The sequence below is a fragment of the Ursus arctos genome, unplaced genomic scaffold (assembly GCF_023065955.2).
Source record: "Ursus arctos isolate Adak ecotype North America unplaced genomic scaffold, UrsArc2.0 scaffold_4, whole genome shotgun sequence".
In the NCBI taxonomy this organism is placed as follows: Eukaryota; Metazoa; Chordata; class Mammalia; order Carnivora; family Ursidae; genus Ursus; species Ursus arctos.
In genome coordinates, this window is record NW_026623056.1 from 91,691,409 (window position 1) to 91,709,399 (window position 17,991).

General features: G+C 55.5%; 1 protein-coding gene across 4 annotated transcripts in view; it reads left to right on the top strand.

Moving 5' to 3' along the window:
* PDE9A (phosphodiesterase 9A) overlaps window positions 1-17,991 on the top strand; it is a 92,840-nt gene that overhangs the window by 26,340 nt on the left and 48,509 nt on the right. For 3 of the 4 annotated variants that reach the window (XM_026498442.4, XM_048214892.2, XM_057306531.1), the window contains exons 2-4: window positions 2,820-2,890; window positions 3,530-3,607; window positions 8,912-8,955. In XM_026498442.4, the coding sequence (XP_026354227.1) occupies window positions 2,820-2,890; window positions 3,530-3,607; window positions 8,912-8,955 (193 nt within the window). The remainder of the gene's footprint in view (window positions 1-2,819; window positions 2,891-3,529; window positions 3,608-8,911; window positions 8,956-17,991) is intronic. The other variant, XM_057306532.1, reaches the window with a different exon arrangement.

Sequence of the window (17,991 nt, forward strand, 5' to 3'; positions counted from 1 at the left end):
TGCATTCCCATCCTCCGAGCGCGGGCTTGGCGATCCCACGGAGTCGTCTGTGTTTCAGCCACAAGGAATTATGGTCTGAATACCGTCTGAGCGAGGCCATCAGAACCCTGTCCCCAGGAGCCTGCCCCTCGGCGCGGAGCTTGCGTGCGTCCTCCTCTCCAGGGCTCCAAGGTGGCCCCTCCTGGCGGAGCCACAGACTGGCCCGTAGCTGATGGCAGAGGCTTGGGGCAGGTGTCGGGGGGAACAGAGCCTTCTGCTGCCCGTTTCTGCCCGTTCCATGGAAGATAAACTTGCACAAAGACGCCGGTGCAGGGTCACAGAGGTGAGAGGCAGGGCGTCAGGGGTCCCCCAGGCGCCCCGGTTCCCACACTGCCACCCCAACTGCTCCAGTCGGAAAGCCCCCACCCGCGAGCCGGCTGCTCTGGGCAAAGTCCGAGGAGTGCTCCCTGTCTTGAGAGGATGGCGCCTCCTTCAGTCAAGCCTCCCAGAGCCCGCGGCGAAGCTGCTGTCCCGGAGGAAGCCGGAGCGGAGTCAGCTCGGGGATGAGCCCCCACCGTGAACGCCGCGGGCTGGCACGGACCCCACTGGCCGTGGAGAGCCTTTGTGCACGTGTGCCCCTCAGGGGCGGCCACGCTGTAAAGGTGTCGCATCGGCCCTGACCAGCTGGTCTGAGGCAGCCAGAGGGACCCAGCTGCGGCCGGGCAGGGAGGAGCCACCCCTCTGCCGGGAGGGACCCCACACGTTTGGTGCTGATCCGGGAGCCTGGTGAACATAAGATGCGGGTTCCCAGGGCCCAGCCCAGACCCTCGGCTTCGGAATCCTCTTGTCGGGGCCCGGAAGTCGGCACTGTCTCGCCTGGACACAACTTCGCGGAGCTTCTCCTCGGCAGGGCCCAGGGAGAGAGGTGACTCCCTTCCCTCTGCGAGCCTCGTCCTCTGCCCACCCCTGCCCTTCACGCACACAAACTGCACCACGTGGAAGTGAGCTTCTCGAAGGTTCAAGATGAGAAAGTCAGAAGTAGAGCCGTGCCAGTGGGTGGATGGCCAGGACCCCAGCCCCAGCCCTCCCACCTCTCACCTCCCATGGCACAGCCGGGAAAGCTGAGGCAGGAATATGGCACTCAGGCCTGAGCTGGGGATGCTGGGGACACACCATCGTGAGAAATCAGGCCCGGCACACACTCAGATAAAGGCAAGACTCCTCCGCAGGGGTGGGGAGGCTCTGTCCTGCAGCCAGGAGTGGGGAGAGGGGCATCCAGAAAGGGGAGCGGCGGCACCGAGCCAGGGCCCAGGGAGGGGCTCCATGGCCCAGAGTGAAGGCGGGACAGGCGCCTGGCGAGGCCCCAGGCGGGAAGGGACAAATCCTCGGACCTCACGCACCCGGCGAAGGAAGTGGACCAGCTCGTGGGGCGCTTGCACAGCAGAAATCTCTGCACAGGAAAGAGGCATGACTGGGTCTGAGCACCAGAGCTGGGAGCTGGGGGGGACCAGGAGCGGAGACCAGCACAGGGGCCGCTGCAGGATCCCAGGCTGAGCCTGGTCGGCAGCGGGCACCAGGTGCACAGGGTGGACCACCGATGCCATCACTGCAGGTGCAGATATGGTGGAGAGAAGGCGAGCCGGCTCGGTCTCAGCGCGGCCGGGCCAGCAGCATGCAGGAAGTTGGTCATGGGAAGGCTGGGTGTATGGGGGAAAATAGTCACTGTCCCCATAGAGGGATATCCTGAGGGTCTTAGATGAGAAAGCAGGGCTCTGGGCACTGGAAGATGCCCACCCTTCCCAGGCCTGCTTCTCGCCCACGCAGGGATGAGGGAAGAGGGCAGTCAGCCAGGGAAAATGTGGAAGGACACCGTCTGCTGGGGTGGAAACGGGGACTGTGGTGTGGGCTCTCCATCAGCCATGGAGATCAGACCCGTTGCTGTACTTGAAGCCCCCTCCCAGGGAGGGATTCGGAGCAGAGACTCACCGTCGGGAGCCCCAGCACCGAAGACGCCGATGCAAACATGTTTCTCTCCCGTCCCCGGAACTGGACCCCCAGGCGAAGTGCACCTGCCTGCACTCTTTTGTTTTTACCGTGGAGCCGCCAGTTCACTTTGGATTTTTCCCATTGTGACGCCCCCTAGGATCGAGTCCGACAGCCTCAGCCCCCGAAGTCCATAAAGGCTATTTTTTGAAGCCAATGACCTTTTTAACAAGATATTTTGGGGGGTCCTGGGTGGCTCGGTCGGTGGAGCATTTGACTCTCGATTTTGGCTCAGGTCATGATCTCGGGGTTGTGAGATCGAGCCCCACGACGAGCTCCGCGCTCAGCAGGGAGGCTGCTTGAGATTCTCTCTCCCTCTGCCCCTCCCCCACTTGCACATGTGCATGCTCTCTCTCTCTCTCTAAAATAAATAAAAATAAATCTTTTAAAATAACAAAAAATAAATTAAAAAAACAGAGAGATTTTTTTTTGTTTTTTACGTAATGGTCCCAAGACCCATTGGCGACTCCCCGCGGTGGGGTGTCATGAAGCCGAGGGTGTCGGTCTGTGCGGCAGACGCCACCAATGGTGGCCATGTGGCAGCTCCGTCCCGGGCGGGTGTGTCTCATGGGTGAAAGCGTTCCCTTCACGACCGCTTTCGGGAAACAAAAGAAGGAAGGTTTCACAGTCCGTACAGATGGACTCAATGGAAAGACCTACGAGTGGCATTCCCGTGCCCATGGTCACGTCGTCTCTTTGTGCGATGAGCCTGCAGGTTGGGCCGCACGGCGAGCCCGGGGCCCTGACGTCGCCATGGACAGCAGTTGCCCTCACAGCCTGTGGCTTGTCTCCTGCAGGTGGTCTTCAGCAAGTACTGCAACTCCAGCGACATCATGGACCTGTTCTGCATCGCCACCGGCCTGCCCCGGTGAGTGGCCTGGACCGCCCCCCCCGCCGCAGGGCACCCCCGCTGGCAGGGGCCGATTCCCCTGGGGAGGGAGGGAGAGCTGCCGGGTCTGAGGGGTGACAGGTGTGCCAGGGCCCATGGGCTCACCTCGCACTGGGGGCCCTTTCTGACCCATGAGTGACACCCCCCAGGTGTCCCCTGCCTGCCGACGGGCACCGCGCGGTGCACGTGGGAGACCGCTGGGTGGAATTAGGCAGAAAGCACCCTCTCAAAAGGTTTTTTCTTGCCTTTTATGAATTTATTTGCTTTTGAAGAAAGGACAAGGAAGGGTGGTTGTGTTTTGGCTTTGGTCCCCCAGCCCCAGATGGTCCAGTAGGTGCAGGGGTGGGGGTGCCTCAGAGCAGTGTTTGGGAAGACAGATCTTCAGAAAGTAGTTGAAAAGACCAACTCGCCATTGGCCGACCTCAGCACCCCTCTGTCTCATCCCCACCGTCTCCAATTCCCACTTCACATTCTTTAAAAACGGACAGAGCACTTGGAATTACGCACGGCCACCCGTGTGTGTGGAAATGCAGTGCCGTGTCTCGGGGCCGCGCGGACCCCGGTACCCATGCGGTTGTCCCCTCGGGCGCGGGGACACTGATGCGGCCTGTCTTCCAGGAACACGACCATCTCCCTGCTGACCGCGGACGACGCCATGGTGTCCATCGACCCCACCATGCCCGCTAATTCAGAACGGTAAGCGGCGGCCTCAGCCGCTCGGGGCTTTCATGGCCTCTTTGACACTTCTCTACACACACGGGACAGCTCCACGGTTGTCCTCTTAATTTACTGCTGTAGGAAAATCCGAACTTAAACCAAAGATGGGGTGAGGCTGGGAGGGTCCTTTGCAGACCAGTCACTTCCCAAGATAATCACAGGTGCAGGCACACTCAGGGGCCCTTCTGAGGGCTCACTCTCAACAAGAGTCCTCTAAGGAGACACAGAGGGGGAAACTGAGGCCCAGAAGGCCAGCGAGGAGCAGTGGAGCCAGGCCCCAGGGCCGTGCACTGACTGCCCCCTGTCCTGCTCCGGAGGGTTCCCTGACCACGGCCCTGGGGGTGCTGTGTTTACCACTGGGCTGGATCCTGGTGCTGACCTGGGGCTGCCTGACGGACTCCTCTGCACAGGAGACCAGGGAGCCTGGGGGCCCCAGGAGCCAGACCTGGAGAGGCCTGGCAAGGGAAAAGGGCGTTTGCAAACATACGTAAAATCAGCAACACCCAAGTCTTGTGACTGGAGGAAGGACAAGGTCTCCGAGCAGGAGCCCCTCCCCTCCCTGGGAAGCCCTTGCGCCCAGCAGCCTGCCGAGGCCCTCGTGGCCCCCACTTCACATCTGTGGCTGGGCCAGGCCAGGGAGCGGGGCCCGTGGGGGGTACCCCTCAAGACCCCCCGTCTGTTGCTCCTGCTTCTCACTGAATATCTGCTCTGAGGGGCATTTGTGAATCTGGCCATTGGGGCGTCCCAGCTGACGGAGCCCCATGGGCCTTTCCAAACGTGGGCAGACCCCTCTCATGCCCCAGCGGCTGGAGGACCCATGGAAGTATTTGGGATCCCTGCGATGGGGTGGTCTGAGACCCTCGCTGTAGGTCCCCAGCTGGTTCCCCCGACCCAAGGTGTGTGCACACCTGCTCTCCCTCCGGCCCCAAGGCCGCCAGCCTGTCAGCCATGCCCCCCCCCGGGCTGGGTACAGGACTCCCCAGACCCTGGCAGGGGTGCAGACGCTCCTGAGCACAGCCCAGGCTTCAGTGCAAGAAGCCAGACAAGCCCCGTGGGAGGCACAAAGTCGTCACGAGTCTCCCCAGCCACACCGTCCCTTGGGCTCTGTGGTCTGTGGCGGGCACTGTCCTCCGCGCACCCAGAGCCTCCACCAGGCCTCGCCGCCAGCTGTGCCCATCGGTGTTCCCAGATCTTGTCCATCAGAGCTTCTGCCCCATGCCCTCTGGCTCTGATTATCAGCTCGGGCCTCCCCAGAAGGAGCAGGGCTGACCGGCTCCCCAGTGAGTCCAGTGAGATCCTTATAAATCACGGCACTCACTCCAGCCAGACCAGATGGCGCTTCAGAAGTGAGGTCTTGAGCGACCGGTCACCCCTGACGTCCACAAGGTCAGGCTGGACATTTCACTCCAAGCAGGGCCTCGTCCACGCACAGTGTGACCTGTTCTCTGAGCAAAACTGTGTCTGCTTTGCACTTTACGCCAGGGGCTGTCAGCAGGGGCGGTTTTGTCCCCCTGGGCACCCGGGCTGTATCTGGAGACAGGCTGGCAGCCACGGACAGGGGAGCGCTGCTGACATGCGGTGTCCGGAGACCAGGGCTGCTGCTTCCCACCCTATTGCGTGCGGAACGGCCCCAACACACAGACTCACTGCCCCAAATGCCAGGGGTGCCAAGGTTGAGAAGCCCCCTCGGCGTTTTCTCTTCACAGAGCCACTGGTTATCCGCTCAAAGGTCACCAGCTCCGTAGAGGCTGCCCCTTCTCCCTCCCTGTCTCTGCCCCCAGGTTCTGACTCTCTGTCTGGGCTGGGACCCAGAATTGGCTTTCCTCTGGGTTCACAGGCGGTAGTGGTGATGCTGGGCGGGACCCCTCCTCCCCCTTTAGTCCCTCTGCCCCCTCCGTTGATGGGACCTCCTCGCTCTCCACTGGCTTCCCTGCCACCACTGTCTGCTTCCCACGCTCTGCCCCGGGGAGGCAGGTGCGTCCTGCTTGGCCCTGCACCCGTCCCCCTTCCCAGGTCACGTCCCAGCGGCCCCCAGCAAGGCCCTGTCTGCTCTGGGTCTCTCCGTTCCCACTGCCTGGGGTCCCGTCCATTCTAGCATAACCAGTCCCGCTAACCCAGTGACTTGCAGCCCAGCCGAGGAGTAAAACCAGCAGGGATCTTCACAAAGGCGCTGATGCCCAGACCCCGGCTGGGACCCGTTCATTGTGGCATTTTGAGGGAGTGTTTAAAGCTCACCGGGCAAGGGCCACTAGTGGAAAGTGTGGAAAACTTAGGAAAGTGCTCTGGACCCCGGGGTGGTGCTCACCCGAGGGTCGTGCCCACGGGACACAGGGTCTTCCCTCCTCGGGAAGTGCTGGATAAATCTTGTTTCTGCCTCGCGAGCAGCAGTCGGGCCACCGTGCCTGTGGTCGGGCTTTCTCTCTAGCCTCTGCCACTTCTGAAGACGTTCACTGCCCCCAGCCTGGCCTTGTCCCCCACTTGTCCCCCCGGCCACAGATGGGGGAGCCATCTCGTGGGAAGAGGCTGGCATCGTCCGCCACGCATGGCTCTCCCTGTTCACGCTCACAGGAGAGGCATTCCGGAGTCTCCGTTCCAAATTCCAAGGGCTCAACCCTGACCACCTGGGTCCTAATCGGAAGTGGGGTCCCAGTGGCCCATGCCTTAGGCCTACCCTTCTGGGCTCACTTCAAACCAAATATCATGACCTTCTGATTCTTCCTTCAAAATACTTCCCCCCCCCCCCCAATGCCTGCTTCAGACGGTCTCGGCCAGCCTCTGGTTTAGACCATCACATCTCCTGGGCTTCACGGTGCGCTCCGGGTCCACGCCTCCGGTGCCCCTCAGCCGAGCCCTGGGCACCGTCCAGGAGACCTGGCCCCACTCACAGCTTCATCCCAGCACTCCCCAGCACGGCGGTCTCCGGGGGCCCACTGGCCACGGGACTTTGTCCAGATTCCTTCATCTGGAACACGCAGCCCAGATCCACCTTAAAACACGTCTCCAAGTCCGCTGAGCTGCCAGAGTCCCGACACCAGCCTGAGCGCTCCCCACCTCAGGGCACCGTCCGAATTCCAGGCCTTCTCTGCCGACCCCACGGCCAGGAGACCACTGGAGATTCCCTGACCCTTCCTAGGCTGCCCGGCCATTCTGTCACCTCAGCGAATGTTCACACCAGCCTTTTAAATAACCTGAAACGTATTTACGTAAGTCAGAGGGGCTGCCATCCAACAACAGGCCAGGGGGCTTCCGCTCTTTGGGAGCTGGTAGGAAGGATCACGGACGACGGCTCAGCCCTGAGTCCCCACGACCGACCAGCATACACAGACGCAGCCCACCTTCATTCAGGGGATGCCGTCTGGTCCCAGTGCTCCTTTCTGGACGGGGGAACATTTCGGATCCCAGGCGTCCAGCTGACAAGGTGTTGCTTCTGGACAGTTCTACCCCTTCCATGTCCAACACCACTGCTACAAGACCCTCATCCAAGGAGAGAAACAGATGCTGTGGCGCGTGAGGAAAAGTCCGAGGAGCTCAGCGAGACGCCGAGGCCGACGGTGCCGGGAGGATGCAGGGGGATGTCCGACCCCCGGCTCCACACTGAGCGCTGCTCTTGAGGCCGTGAGCATTGCCACTCGCCGAGGGCCCTCCTCACCAGGCCCTGCTCCAGCCCGTGCAGGGTGATGCCACCATGTGCCACCTGCACTCCGCGTGGGCTGCCCCCCAAACCCACACGGATTTGAAACAAGGTGTTACCCGATCGGCCAAACCCAGATACCATCATGACACAGTCTCTAGGGAGATGAACCCCTCGTTCCAGAAGACCTTCCGAAGCAGGGCCTACCCTGCGCGAGAGCAGATCCTCCCAGCGGCGGGGTGAAGGTGAGGACCCTCTTCTCGACGCCCTGCCCCGGAAGGAGCCCTCGTGGAGCCGCCCGTCCATCATCCAGGACAACTGCGCCATCCGGTTTTTAGTGCAGACTTCAGTCGTGGTTTTGGTTGTCAGAGTTTTCCGCGGGGCCTGTTAACTGTTAAGCCCAGGTAACCCCATCAACCGCGGTTCCCAGTCGGGTGTGTAGACGCCCCTCCAGATTTTCTGTGCTCCTCCTCTGTTAGTCTGTGACGTGCTCGGTCCGCCCACCGTTCCCTCAGGTCAGCACTTGCACACTTACCCCCCTCTTTGGCCACTGACTGACACCCCACGGCACAGTGAATAGACCCCCGTCCCTGCTGACTGCGGCCCTTCGCCTTTCAAACAGTGCGGTGATGCCCGTCCTTTCAGGGCGTAGTTGCACACGGACTGTCGGATCCCTGAGGACAGGAGCATTTTGTCCTGTTCACGGCTCTGTCACCCGTACCTGATCCCAGAGAGCACTTGTGACAAACTGATTGAACGAACAAATGGACAAACAGATGACATGGACAAATGGCCTGTGAAGGTGTCCCCACGGGCCACCGTTTCATCTGATACCCTTGTTCCCAAATTCACGGGCTGAGTCAGAGGACTGCAGACCCTCCCATTAACCAGTCCCGCCAGGACCGCGGAGGTGCGCGCTCCCGCCGGCGACCTATGCCGTCTGTCTCCCTGGGCCCCGGCAGCCCGCTTGCTAGCAGGTGTTGAAATTCTGCTCAACTACTGGCTAAAAAACGGCATCTCTCTGAAGGAGCCTTTCTTAAAAACTGTTAGCCGCTGTTGCATTTTCCTGCTTCTTGACCTCTCTTCCGTGGCCCGGTTGTCTCTCCCTCCCCCTCTGCCGTAGGTCCCCGTGTGTCGGGGCAAACACTGTCCCATCCCTCTGGGCCTCGGGATGACTGGGATGGCATTACCAAGGGGCTAGTGCATGTCCAGCCGAGGAACCGGCCCCATCTTCTCTCGTGCACCTGCGAGACGCGGTCGCCATGAGCTCGAGCCGGGCAAGGGACAGAGAGGGACAGACAGCCTCCCGCCTCAGCCGGGCGTCGGGGGGACTCGGGCGGCTCTGGTGGCCTTTGCCGCTCCCAGTGGCCTCCCGCACCCGAGCAGCAGTGGTACTGATCACAAAATGTGTTCAGTTCACCAAATGTGAACATCACAGAGGAAGTTCCTCATTTCAATGATGTATTTAAAGTATTTGGAATTCTTCCGAATGAGGGAGCTCAGAACAGCCAAAAAAAAACTAATTTCGGGGGGGGGGAGAAAAACCCTAATCCACTGAATTCTAATTTATCCCGAGCGGCTTATCTCTCATAGCAGACGCGCCGAGAACACCTTGACGGCATCTCACGGCAGAACTGTCTTCTCTCTTGCAGCACTCCCTACAAAGTGAGACCCGTGGCCGTCAAGCAACTGTCTGGTAAGGCCCTGCTATCATTTTTAAAATTAAAAGAAAAAAAGAAGGCTCCAGGCTGCCCCTGTGATTGAATATATATTAGGTAAGCATTTGAGTCTAAAACCCTGCACTGTTACAGAATCCAAAGCCCTATCTTACACTCCACCCTCGGCAGTCCCCCGGGGGCCTCCCTCCCCTGCGGTCCCTACCGGCTCAGCAGACACTGGGTGACGTTCCACGCGCGTCACCCTGGACGCTGGGCCTGTCCTGCTCGCTCAGACCGTGAGCCGCAAGGGTGAGCCATCTGCAGCCCCCAGGATGCTTCCCGTACTCAGTGGTGTTGTTTCGGTAAAACCCATTTCCTTTTGGATCTTGTATCTCTCTTATTTATGTATGATTCATGCATCATAAAATGGTCCCATTTCAGTGTAGATTTTGATGAGCTTTGAAACATGTATCCCCCTCGTGACTGTTGACCATTCTCAAGACACAGGACGTGTATCTTCTGTGCCCCTTCCCGGGGGACGCCCTCCCTCGACCCCTGCTCTCTGTCAGCAGCTGACCCGCCTTCTGACACTGCAGATTTCTGTGTCCCAGAGGGCTGTGTGAGTCACGCAGCGCGCGTACTCCTTTCTGACCCAGCCGGACGTCGGACACTTGTCTGTGTGCTGGGCGTCCCAGTACCTCATTCCTTTTTATTGCCAGGAAGCGTTCCGCGGTGAGGCCGGACCACAGTGTGACTACCCACCCACCTGTGAAAGGACTCCCGGGTGATTTCCATTCTGCGGCCTCTATGAATAAGGCTGCTATAAGCGTTCCAGGACATGCCTCTGTGGGGGCACATATTCTCAGTTCTCTTGGATTGAACGGGATTGTATTTGTTTCCCTTAAAAAAAAAAGCAAAAACCGCCAATCTGTTTTTTCCAAAGCGGCAGCACCGTTCTGCAGTCCCGCCCACGGTGTGTGCTCCCCATCTGCACTTGGAACTGTCCACCCTGTAATGCGAACCGTTCTAAGGGGTGTGTGGTGAGACTGCACTGGGTCTGAACTGGTGTTTCCCTAGTGACTAACGATGAGGAAAGCCTTTACTAACCGGTCATAAATCTTCTTCCGTGATCTGTCGCAGTCGTCGAGACTTGCTTCCCTTACTGTGGAGTAGTGAGTGCTCCTGATCCATCGGCCACACCCCGTTAGTCACACGGGTCTTGTGAATATTTTCTCCCCACCTGACTCACTGTTTCATCTTCCTACTAGAGCTTTTCAGTGAGAAGAAGTATTAAATTCTGATTTAGGCCCGGATGATCCATTTTGTTCTTTCACAGTTTTGCACTGGGTGCCCTAGCTAAGCAATCCTAGCTCATCCCCTACCTGTGGGGTCCGCTGCCATGCTTTCTTCTAAAAGTTTTAGTTTTTTAGCTTGTACGTTTAGGTCTGTGATCTGTTTCAAGCTGACTTTTGTGTATGGCCTAAACCAGATGTTGAGGTTTATTTTCCTTTTTAAATTAATTTAAAAGTTAGTTATTTATATTATATTATAAATTACAAATATTTATAATATTTATAATTTATAAATTTATATATATTATATATAATAACATAAAATTATATATAAATTATTATATTTATAAATTATACTGTATTTATATTATAAAGTTATTTATATTATAAAGAAGTTAATTTAATTTTGATTTTTTTATAAGAATGAAGGCTATGGAACAGAATTCCGAAGCCACCTGTCAGGTGCTGGGAGGTGGGGATGAGGCACCGAGGCGTCTGGGCCTTTTCTCATCTTGAAAGTGACGGTGTTTCCATGTGGGCACTGGTTGCTTTAAATATTCTTTGATGCTTGAGTAGCTCTTTGAAAACTCTTCATTCAATCCCCTTCATGGTAGATGTTAGAATAAAGTAGGAGTTCTAACTTTTTCTAGGAAGAAAATTCCTTTTAACGTAAAAGGTACTTGAGCGCATGACTTGGTAATAAATGTGATTTTTTTTTTAACATCGTTATTAACTAAACCCCATACTTTATTCGGATTTCACCAGTTTTTGTCCTGGTGTCTTTTTCCGCTCCAGCATCTGAGCCATGGTCCAGCCGTCATGCACTCATCGATGCGTTTTCCCGGTTAGCCCTGGTCTCGCAGGCACCCAGACTCCCCATGTTTGGCCTCAGAGCATCTGTAGAATGTCTCCCAGCCTGGGTTTGTCTGATGTTTCCTCATGCTCAGCCCAGGGGTATGGATTTGGGGAAAGAATGAGGGGGTCCAGGATATCCTCTTGACTCACTGGCCTCTCCACTGTGAAGTTACTGTTTTTCCCCTTCCTTACTCTATTCTTTGGAAGGCACTGCTCAGTCCAGCTCACCTTCAAGTGCGGGAGAAAAGGACTGACGTTCATTCTCTCTGTATGGATATCCACTTGCTCCAGAACGTTTGTTGAAAAGATAGTTCTTTCCCCCAGTGAATTATCATGACATCCTCGTCAAAACTCAGTCGACCACGTATGGATTAGTCTTTCTCTGGACTCGCCGTCCTATTTCATCAACTGACTACACGTCTGTGCTCCAACCCCTGCCACGCTATCTTGGTTACTGTACATTCACCGTAAGTCATGAAACCAGCAAACGCAAGTCCTCTGATTTCTTTCTTCTCTTTCAAAAATGTTTTACTTATTGCAGCTTCCTTTTATTTTCAAATAAATTTTAGAATCCATCCATCAATTGCTACCAAAAAAAAAAAAAAGTCTGCTGGGACTTTGAAATTGTACTGAGTATGTAGAAACGCTTCAAAAAGAATTACTATCTATAGTGTTGAGTCTTCTGATTAATGAGTGTGGTATCTCTCGATTTATTTAGGTTTCTCTTAATATCTCTCAATATATTATAGTTGTTAAGGTAAAGTTCTTGAACAGATGTTGATAAATTCATCATTAAGTGTTTAATATTTGTAATGCTATTGTCAATGGATTTTTAGGTCAATTCCCAGCAGTCTTTAGTTTATAAAAATGTAATTGGCTTTGTGTATTGACTTAACTAAATTCACTTTAGCAGCAGATCTAGTGCCTTTTTGTAGATTTCCTATGATTTTCTACATCTGCAAATAGAGAATTGCTTCTTCCTTCTGGATCTGGATGTCTTTTGGTTCTTCTGTTTCTTTTTGTCAGGTTGTGCTTTGTGCATTTTCTATTCCTGTTATTGGGTTCATACTTATTTAGGATTGTTGTATCTCCTTAATGGGTCAGTCCCTTTATCCTTAGGAAAAATGTGGCCTTTATCCTTGGTTATTCTTTGTTTGAATATCTTCCTTATCTCCTGTTAATACAGCTACCCAGGCTTTCTTAGGCTTGGTGCTCACATGTTATACTCTTTCCATCCTTTTACTTTGAATATAACTGTGTCTCTGTTATTTGAAGCATGTTTCTTATTGGCAGCATTTATCAATTTTGGCAATTTCAGCCTTTCAATTGGAGCTGGTAAACCATGTATAAGAAACATAATCATAGATACAGTTGGGTTAAATATACTACTCATTTTGTTTATTTCATTCTTTTTTTTAACTTTTTCTCTCTTTTCCTGTATCTTTTGGATATTGAGCATTTTTTTCTCCATTCTCAGTCTCTGAGCTGTCCTTCATTTTATTTTTTCTTGGCTGCTCTGGGTTTCACAAACTGTATCACTGACATATCACAAATTATATTACGCCACCCCTCGATGATGTGGGGTCTTAGAGCAGAGTGCTGGCGTTTCTCCCCACCCAGTGCTCTATGTCATAGATTTTACTTCTGTGCTACATATGTTTTAAGCCCCATCATCTACTGTGAATCATTTGTTGCTTTCAACAGTCAATCATATTTCTTCTACATTTCTTTGATAGATCCATGTGTGCATTTTTTGCATACTGTTCATCATCTGGATTTTGTTTTCTCCCATTAAAGAGTGTGGGTTCTGTCCTGGCAGGCAGTTAAGTTATTTACAAATCAGTTTCATGTCTTTGAGACCCGTTTTTAGGCTTTGCGAGGACAGTTACCGAGGACCCTTACTCCAGGGATAGCTCAGTCCTATTGCTAAAGGTGTGATGCTTCTGGGGTCTCCCTCGAACTCCTGGAGATGAGCTTGGGGGATGTCAGGGGCTCATCATGTGGGACCTTGAAGGCCCATCGGGAGGCTACTACTCTAATTCCATTGGCAGAGGAGAGCATGGGGGCCAGGGGGGTGATGAGGAGTGGTCAGACTCTGGCATGTTCTGGGGAAGACCCCAGCTTATTTTCTGACTGAGCAGACATGGGATATGAAAGAAAGGGGAGTTGGAGAAGCCTCCAGGGTCACTGAGAAGGAAAAGCACCTCCCACAAGGAAACAAGCTGAGGGTGTGGTGGCTTCTGGGAGAAGGGAGCTCACTTTGGGACATATTGGTGCAGTGTGGCTGTGGGCACCAGTGCTGAGAAGATGTGTCTGGACGAGCCTGCAGCTCCCTCTCCACTGCGATGTGCCATGGGACTGATGATGGTGATGATGGTGGCCGTGTTTGCAGCCAGGGCTCGTGAGCTCCCTGGACAGGGAGGGGCTCGCAGGAGGGACCCAGGACAGAGACCTGAGACCCAGAGCTCCGGCACAGGATTCCATCTGAAGAAGGACACTGGCCTCCTGTCACCATCCAGGACACAGGGGCCAGAATCATGAAGCCTTTGAGGAACAAAGAAGCAAAAGCAGACTGAGTGTGGGGCCGACCGGACAGGAATGAGCTTCAGGAAGGAGGACTGGGGGATGGGGCAGCTGTGCACAGATATTTACAAGGTGGTCACTGGAGGAGGGGATTTCTGTGTAACTTTGGGGCCCAACTTGGACTAGTGGAGGTGGGTTTGCGTTCCTTAAGGGAGAGAACCAGTGTGAGTGCACCTGGCTGTCTGGGGAACTCGGCCTCCGCAGGAGCTGGGATGAAGACATACGTTCTCTGCAGCCATAAGAAGTGGATTTCCTCCAAAGGTGTGCATCCCCTGGCATCGTGACCACCGCTGCACGGGGCAGGTCACCCTCACTCTGTGCACACTGACGGTCGGGCTAACCCCGCCTTGCCCTGGGTCTGGTGTATGAGGACCCTTTCTCTTCAGAAGCACTGGCATTCCAGGTTTTTCTTTTAGGGACAGACCCCCATGGCCCAAGGCTTCCTGAGACAAGTAAGGAAAGAGAGTTCTCTCTTTCCCTCTGGAACTTTTTCTACAAATGTTAGCTTTTGGCTCTCTGCAGGGAAATGCCCCTCCGTCACCCACGCATCAGCGCCCAGCCCAGCCTTGCTTCCCAAGCCCTGAGCGTGGCTGAAAGTAGCCCCCATGGTCCATGAATCAAGAGGCCACACTCACAATGGCAGGAAAAAGCAGCTCAAGAAAGGAAGTTGGAGCCTGGGGTCCAGACTTCCATGCAGCTACTGAGGTCCCTGGCCCTGGCCTGTCCTAGGGTCCCCGTCCTTCCCACTGACCCCACGTTTCAATAACTGCTCCTAACTTGTCCTAGCAGAGCCGTTCAATCAATGCAGAAATGCCCCAGGGTCCTGCTGTTCTGTGACTTCAGTATTCAGAAACAAGAAAGTAAGGAGTATTGTGGAAAACATGACTTTTCATAGAAAAGAAGGGTCGAGGTCCTGGCCCAGGCCTCACACCCATGGCAGGTGCAGGGATGTGCTCGAGATCGAGGAACACCCACAGCAGAGAAGGATCGAGGAACAGGAATCGTAACGTCCCCATAAACAGGGAGCTTCTCTGTTTACCAAACACCTTGTTAGAGAAATACTCTCTTCGCCTCAGCATGGGAGACAACCACATAGATAGACCGGTTTCCTCTTTTATGGATGAAATAAAGTTAACAGCAACCGCGAAGACCACAGGATGGATCTTACGCTTCTCAGGACAAGGGTGCTGAGTCTTTTGAACAGCCTTGAACCACCCTGCAGTTTCACTGGATCTGAGCGGCTCAAACGCAAACGGCATTTTTCCAAATTATCAGATACATTGTTTTGGTGTCCAGCCAGTTACCATGTGCCCGCCCACGTGTCCCCTGCCCACAGGAGCCGGTGGAGGAGAACATGGAGAACGGCTTCACCCTCAGTTAACCAGCATGATCTGAGCTGGAGGGGAAGGAGGGTCCTTGGAGCCGAAGCCGGGCCTCACCTGGGCTAAGCCTCCCTGAGCGCGGCACGGGGTATGAAGCTCTGCTGGGGGCTCTTCTGTGTCACAGATCATTTCTCTTTTGACCCAAGGCTGCCTCACCTCGTGGTCCTTTCACCGGGAGGCCCCGTGGAGGCTCTCGTTTCTGTCTCCCTGGGCAGAGATCATGGGTGACTCTAGGCCTTCCTGCTTCCAACAGCTTCATTGTCCTTGAAGGACAGAAAATGAAAGTGAGCCAGAAAGACACATCAGGAGCCATCCCGGAGCAGAGGTGACAGGTGGCTGAACAGGAGTGATGGGGTGCTTGGCTGCACCTTGAACGCTGCCCAGAATTCCAGCGGGCCACAGCAGCCCCATCCACGGCGCACCTGCCTGTCCTGTTCCCACAGCTTTAGTGCTGGTCCTTATATCTCAAGACTCGGGGAGGCCAGGCCAGAAGTGGATCTGGCCACGTGTGCTTGTCTGCTCGGGTCTCTTAGAGAAACCGAGCCCCCCAGACTGGCTCCCCACAGTTTATGAAACAGGAGTCACAGTTCATGCCCAGGACTCGCCCTGGCTGACCTGTGGTTTGGTACAGTCTCAACACCACGGAACGCTGCAGGTGAAGGGGCTTCCGTGCAGTGAGCTGTGCCACCGGGGGGGACCGGGGGTAGAGAAGGCCATTACAGTCCACACACAGGCGTTCTCACCGTGAAATACACGCCGGATGGTGAAGACTCGGCATACGTGAAAGAATATGAAATACTACGCTTATCAGTTTCAGATTGATGTCATGTCTTCTTGGTGACATGTAATTCACAAACATAAAATGCGCCATTTTAAGGCGACGGTTCCGTGGTTTTTAGTAACAGTCACCGTATTGTGCAAAAACCACCACCCTCTAACTCCAGAGCATTTCCGTCACCCCCAGAAATCCCGTACCTGTTGTTGGCATGCACTCCCCTTGCCTTCACGCCCTGGTCCCTGGCAACCACTGTTGCTATGGAGATGCCCGTCTGGATGTCTCCTGTGATGGACGACATGGCCTTGCACGTCTGGCCTCTTCCCCCGAGAGCACAGCGTTTACGGGGCTGCTCGGGTAGCGGCCTGTGTCAGCGCCCCGTTCCTGCCCATGGCCGAGCCGTGCTCTCTGTGAGCACGCACCCGCTGACGGCATTTGGGTTGCTTCCCCTCTGGGCTGCTGTGAGCGATGCCGCAGTGACCGTGGATGCACACGTTTTCGTGTGATACATGTTGAAATGAAGTATTTTGAGATCTACTGGGTCAAATAAAATATTAAAAATTTTTCAAAGTCCGGCCCATGCTCAGCAGCGCAGATCAGAGGCTGCTGGTGCCACCAAGCTCCTCCTCCCCCACTGCCTGCCGACCTCCCCGGCGCCAGGCCACCAGAGGTGTCGAGGGCTCACCTCCCAGGAATAGTCCCCCCAAGAGAGAGGGAGCCAAGAGACAAATGCATGGTGTCCTTGTGGGTGCTGGGCAGGTCTCTGAGGTCACCGACATGACAGGGTTGCTCAGGGGCCCCCCGCGATGAGCTGCAGCTGCCCCCCCCCCCCGCCCCACTGCGACAGCCCCGTAATGACCCACCCTCTGCAGGCTCTCTTCCCTTCTCCCCTCAGTCCGGCACACGCTCCAGGGTTTCCCAGGGTCACTGCTGCACGCAACTCCCTGTCTGTGGGAGAGCTGCCCCCGGTCACTTGTCAGTTGGGTGACATGGCCTTGGGACAGCTTCCCACCACACCGCACTTCAGTTTCCCTGCAGAACCGGGAAGTGGAAAACATAGCCCGCGGATTCTTACAAAGACAAATGACGCAATTTGCGCAAAATGCTTAGCCCAGCGCCTGTCCCTTGGTAAACCGTAGCTGTCACTGGTAATGACCCAGAGCGCGGCTTTGAGTGGCTGGCGTCGCACTTCCCTGGCACGGCTGACAGCTAACAGGACAGGAACGCCCCGAAGGTCTAAAACCACACGGGGTGCTGGCTGTTGTCACTTGCCAGGCAAGTGCGCGCTTGGAACGCGAGCACAAAGGCGTTGCTCCTGAGAGATAACAACGCTCCGTGGTAATCGTTTCTAGTCTCAGCGCGGCTTCACTGCGAAGACTTCACAGCCGCCTCAGTCACCCTGACTTGCATGATGTTTGAAACAGAAGGGATGCAGTGTGGCCATGAGAACGAACCCTTCTCCTGGGCTGCCCCCGAGGGGCTTACCCCATTTCCGCCCTCTTGTCTTTACGGGATCGCGCGTCCCGCTCCCTTCGGGGTGGTCCCGCCAACGGGGGCCACAGCACCCAGCAGACGCGTGGCGGGCACACAGCTGTCTGAGGCCTTGGGACTCTGTGTCCTGACCACAGAATTTGATGACACGGAAATGATGGCACCTGAACATCACAGCGAGGACCTCGGGGGGCAGCCGCTTGGGCTGCCGTCTGCCTCTGGGCACCTGGGAGGGCCTGACGGAGCCACACACACCCACGACCCACGTGGCCGCGGGGACCTGCGCAGACCCGAAGCCCACAGTTTGATGAAAGCTCCCACGCATGTAACCACCGCCCCATGGAGTTGAAGAGTGTCTTGTCACCCTGAAAAATCCCCCGGCCCTCCTTCCAAGTCCGTCCACACAGGCCCTAAGAAGCCACTGCTCTGACTTGCACAAGCAGGGACCCCCTCGCCCTGTCCTGGGTCTTCCCGCGAGCACAGTCGTCCCGTGTCCGGATTCCGTCAGCAGCATGCATTTAAGACACAGGCAGGTCGCTTGTTCACGTCTGTGTCGCTGAGAATTCCCTCTTACGAGCGCTCCGTTGCTGGCTCACTGCCCGCCCTGTTGAGCGACCTTGGGTCGTCTCCAGCGTAAGCCGCTGTAAACATCGTACGGATCTTCCCATGGCCGGATCTGTCGGTTATCTTGGGTCA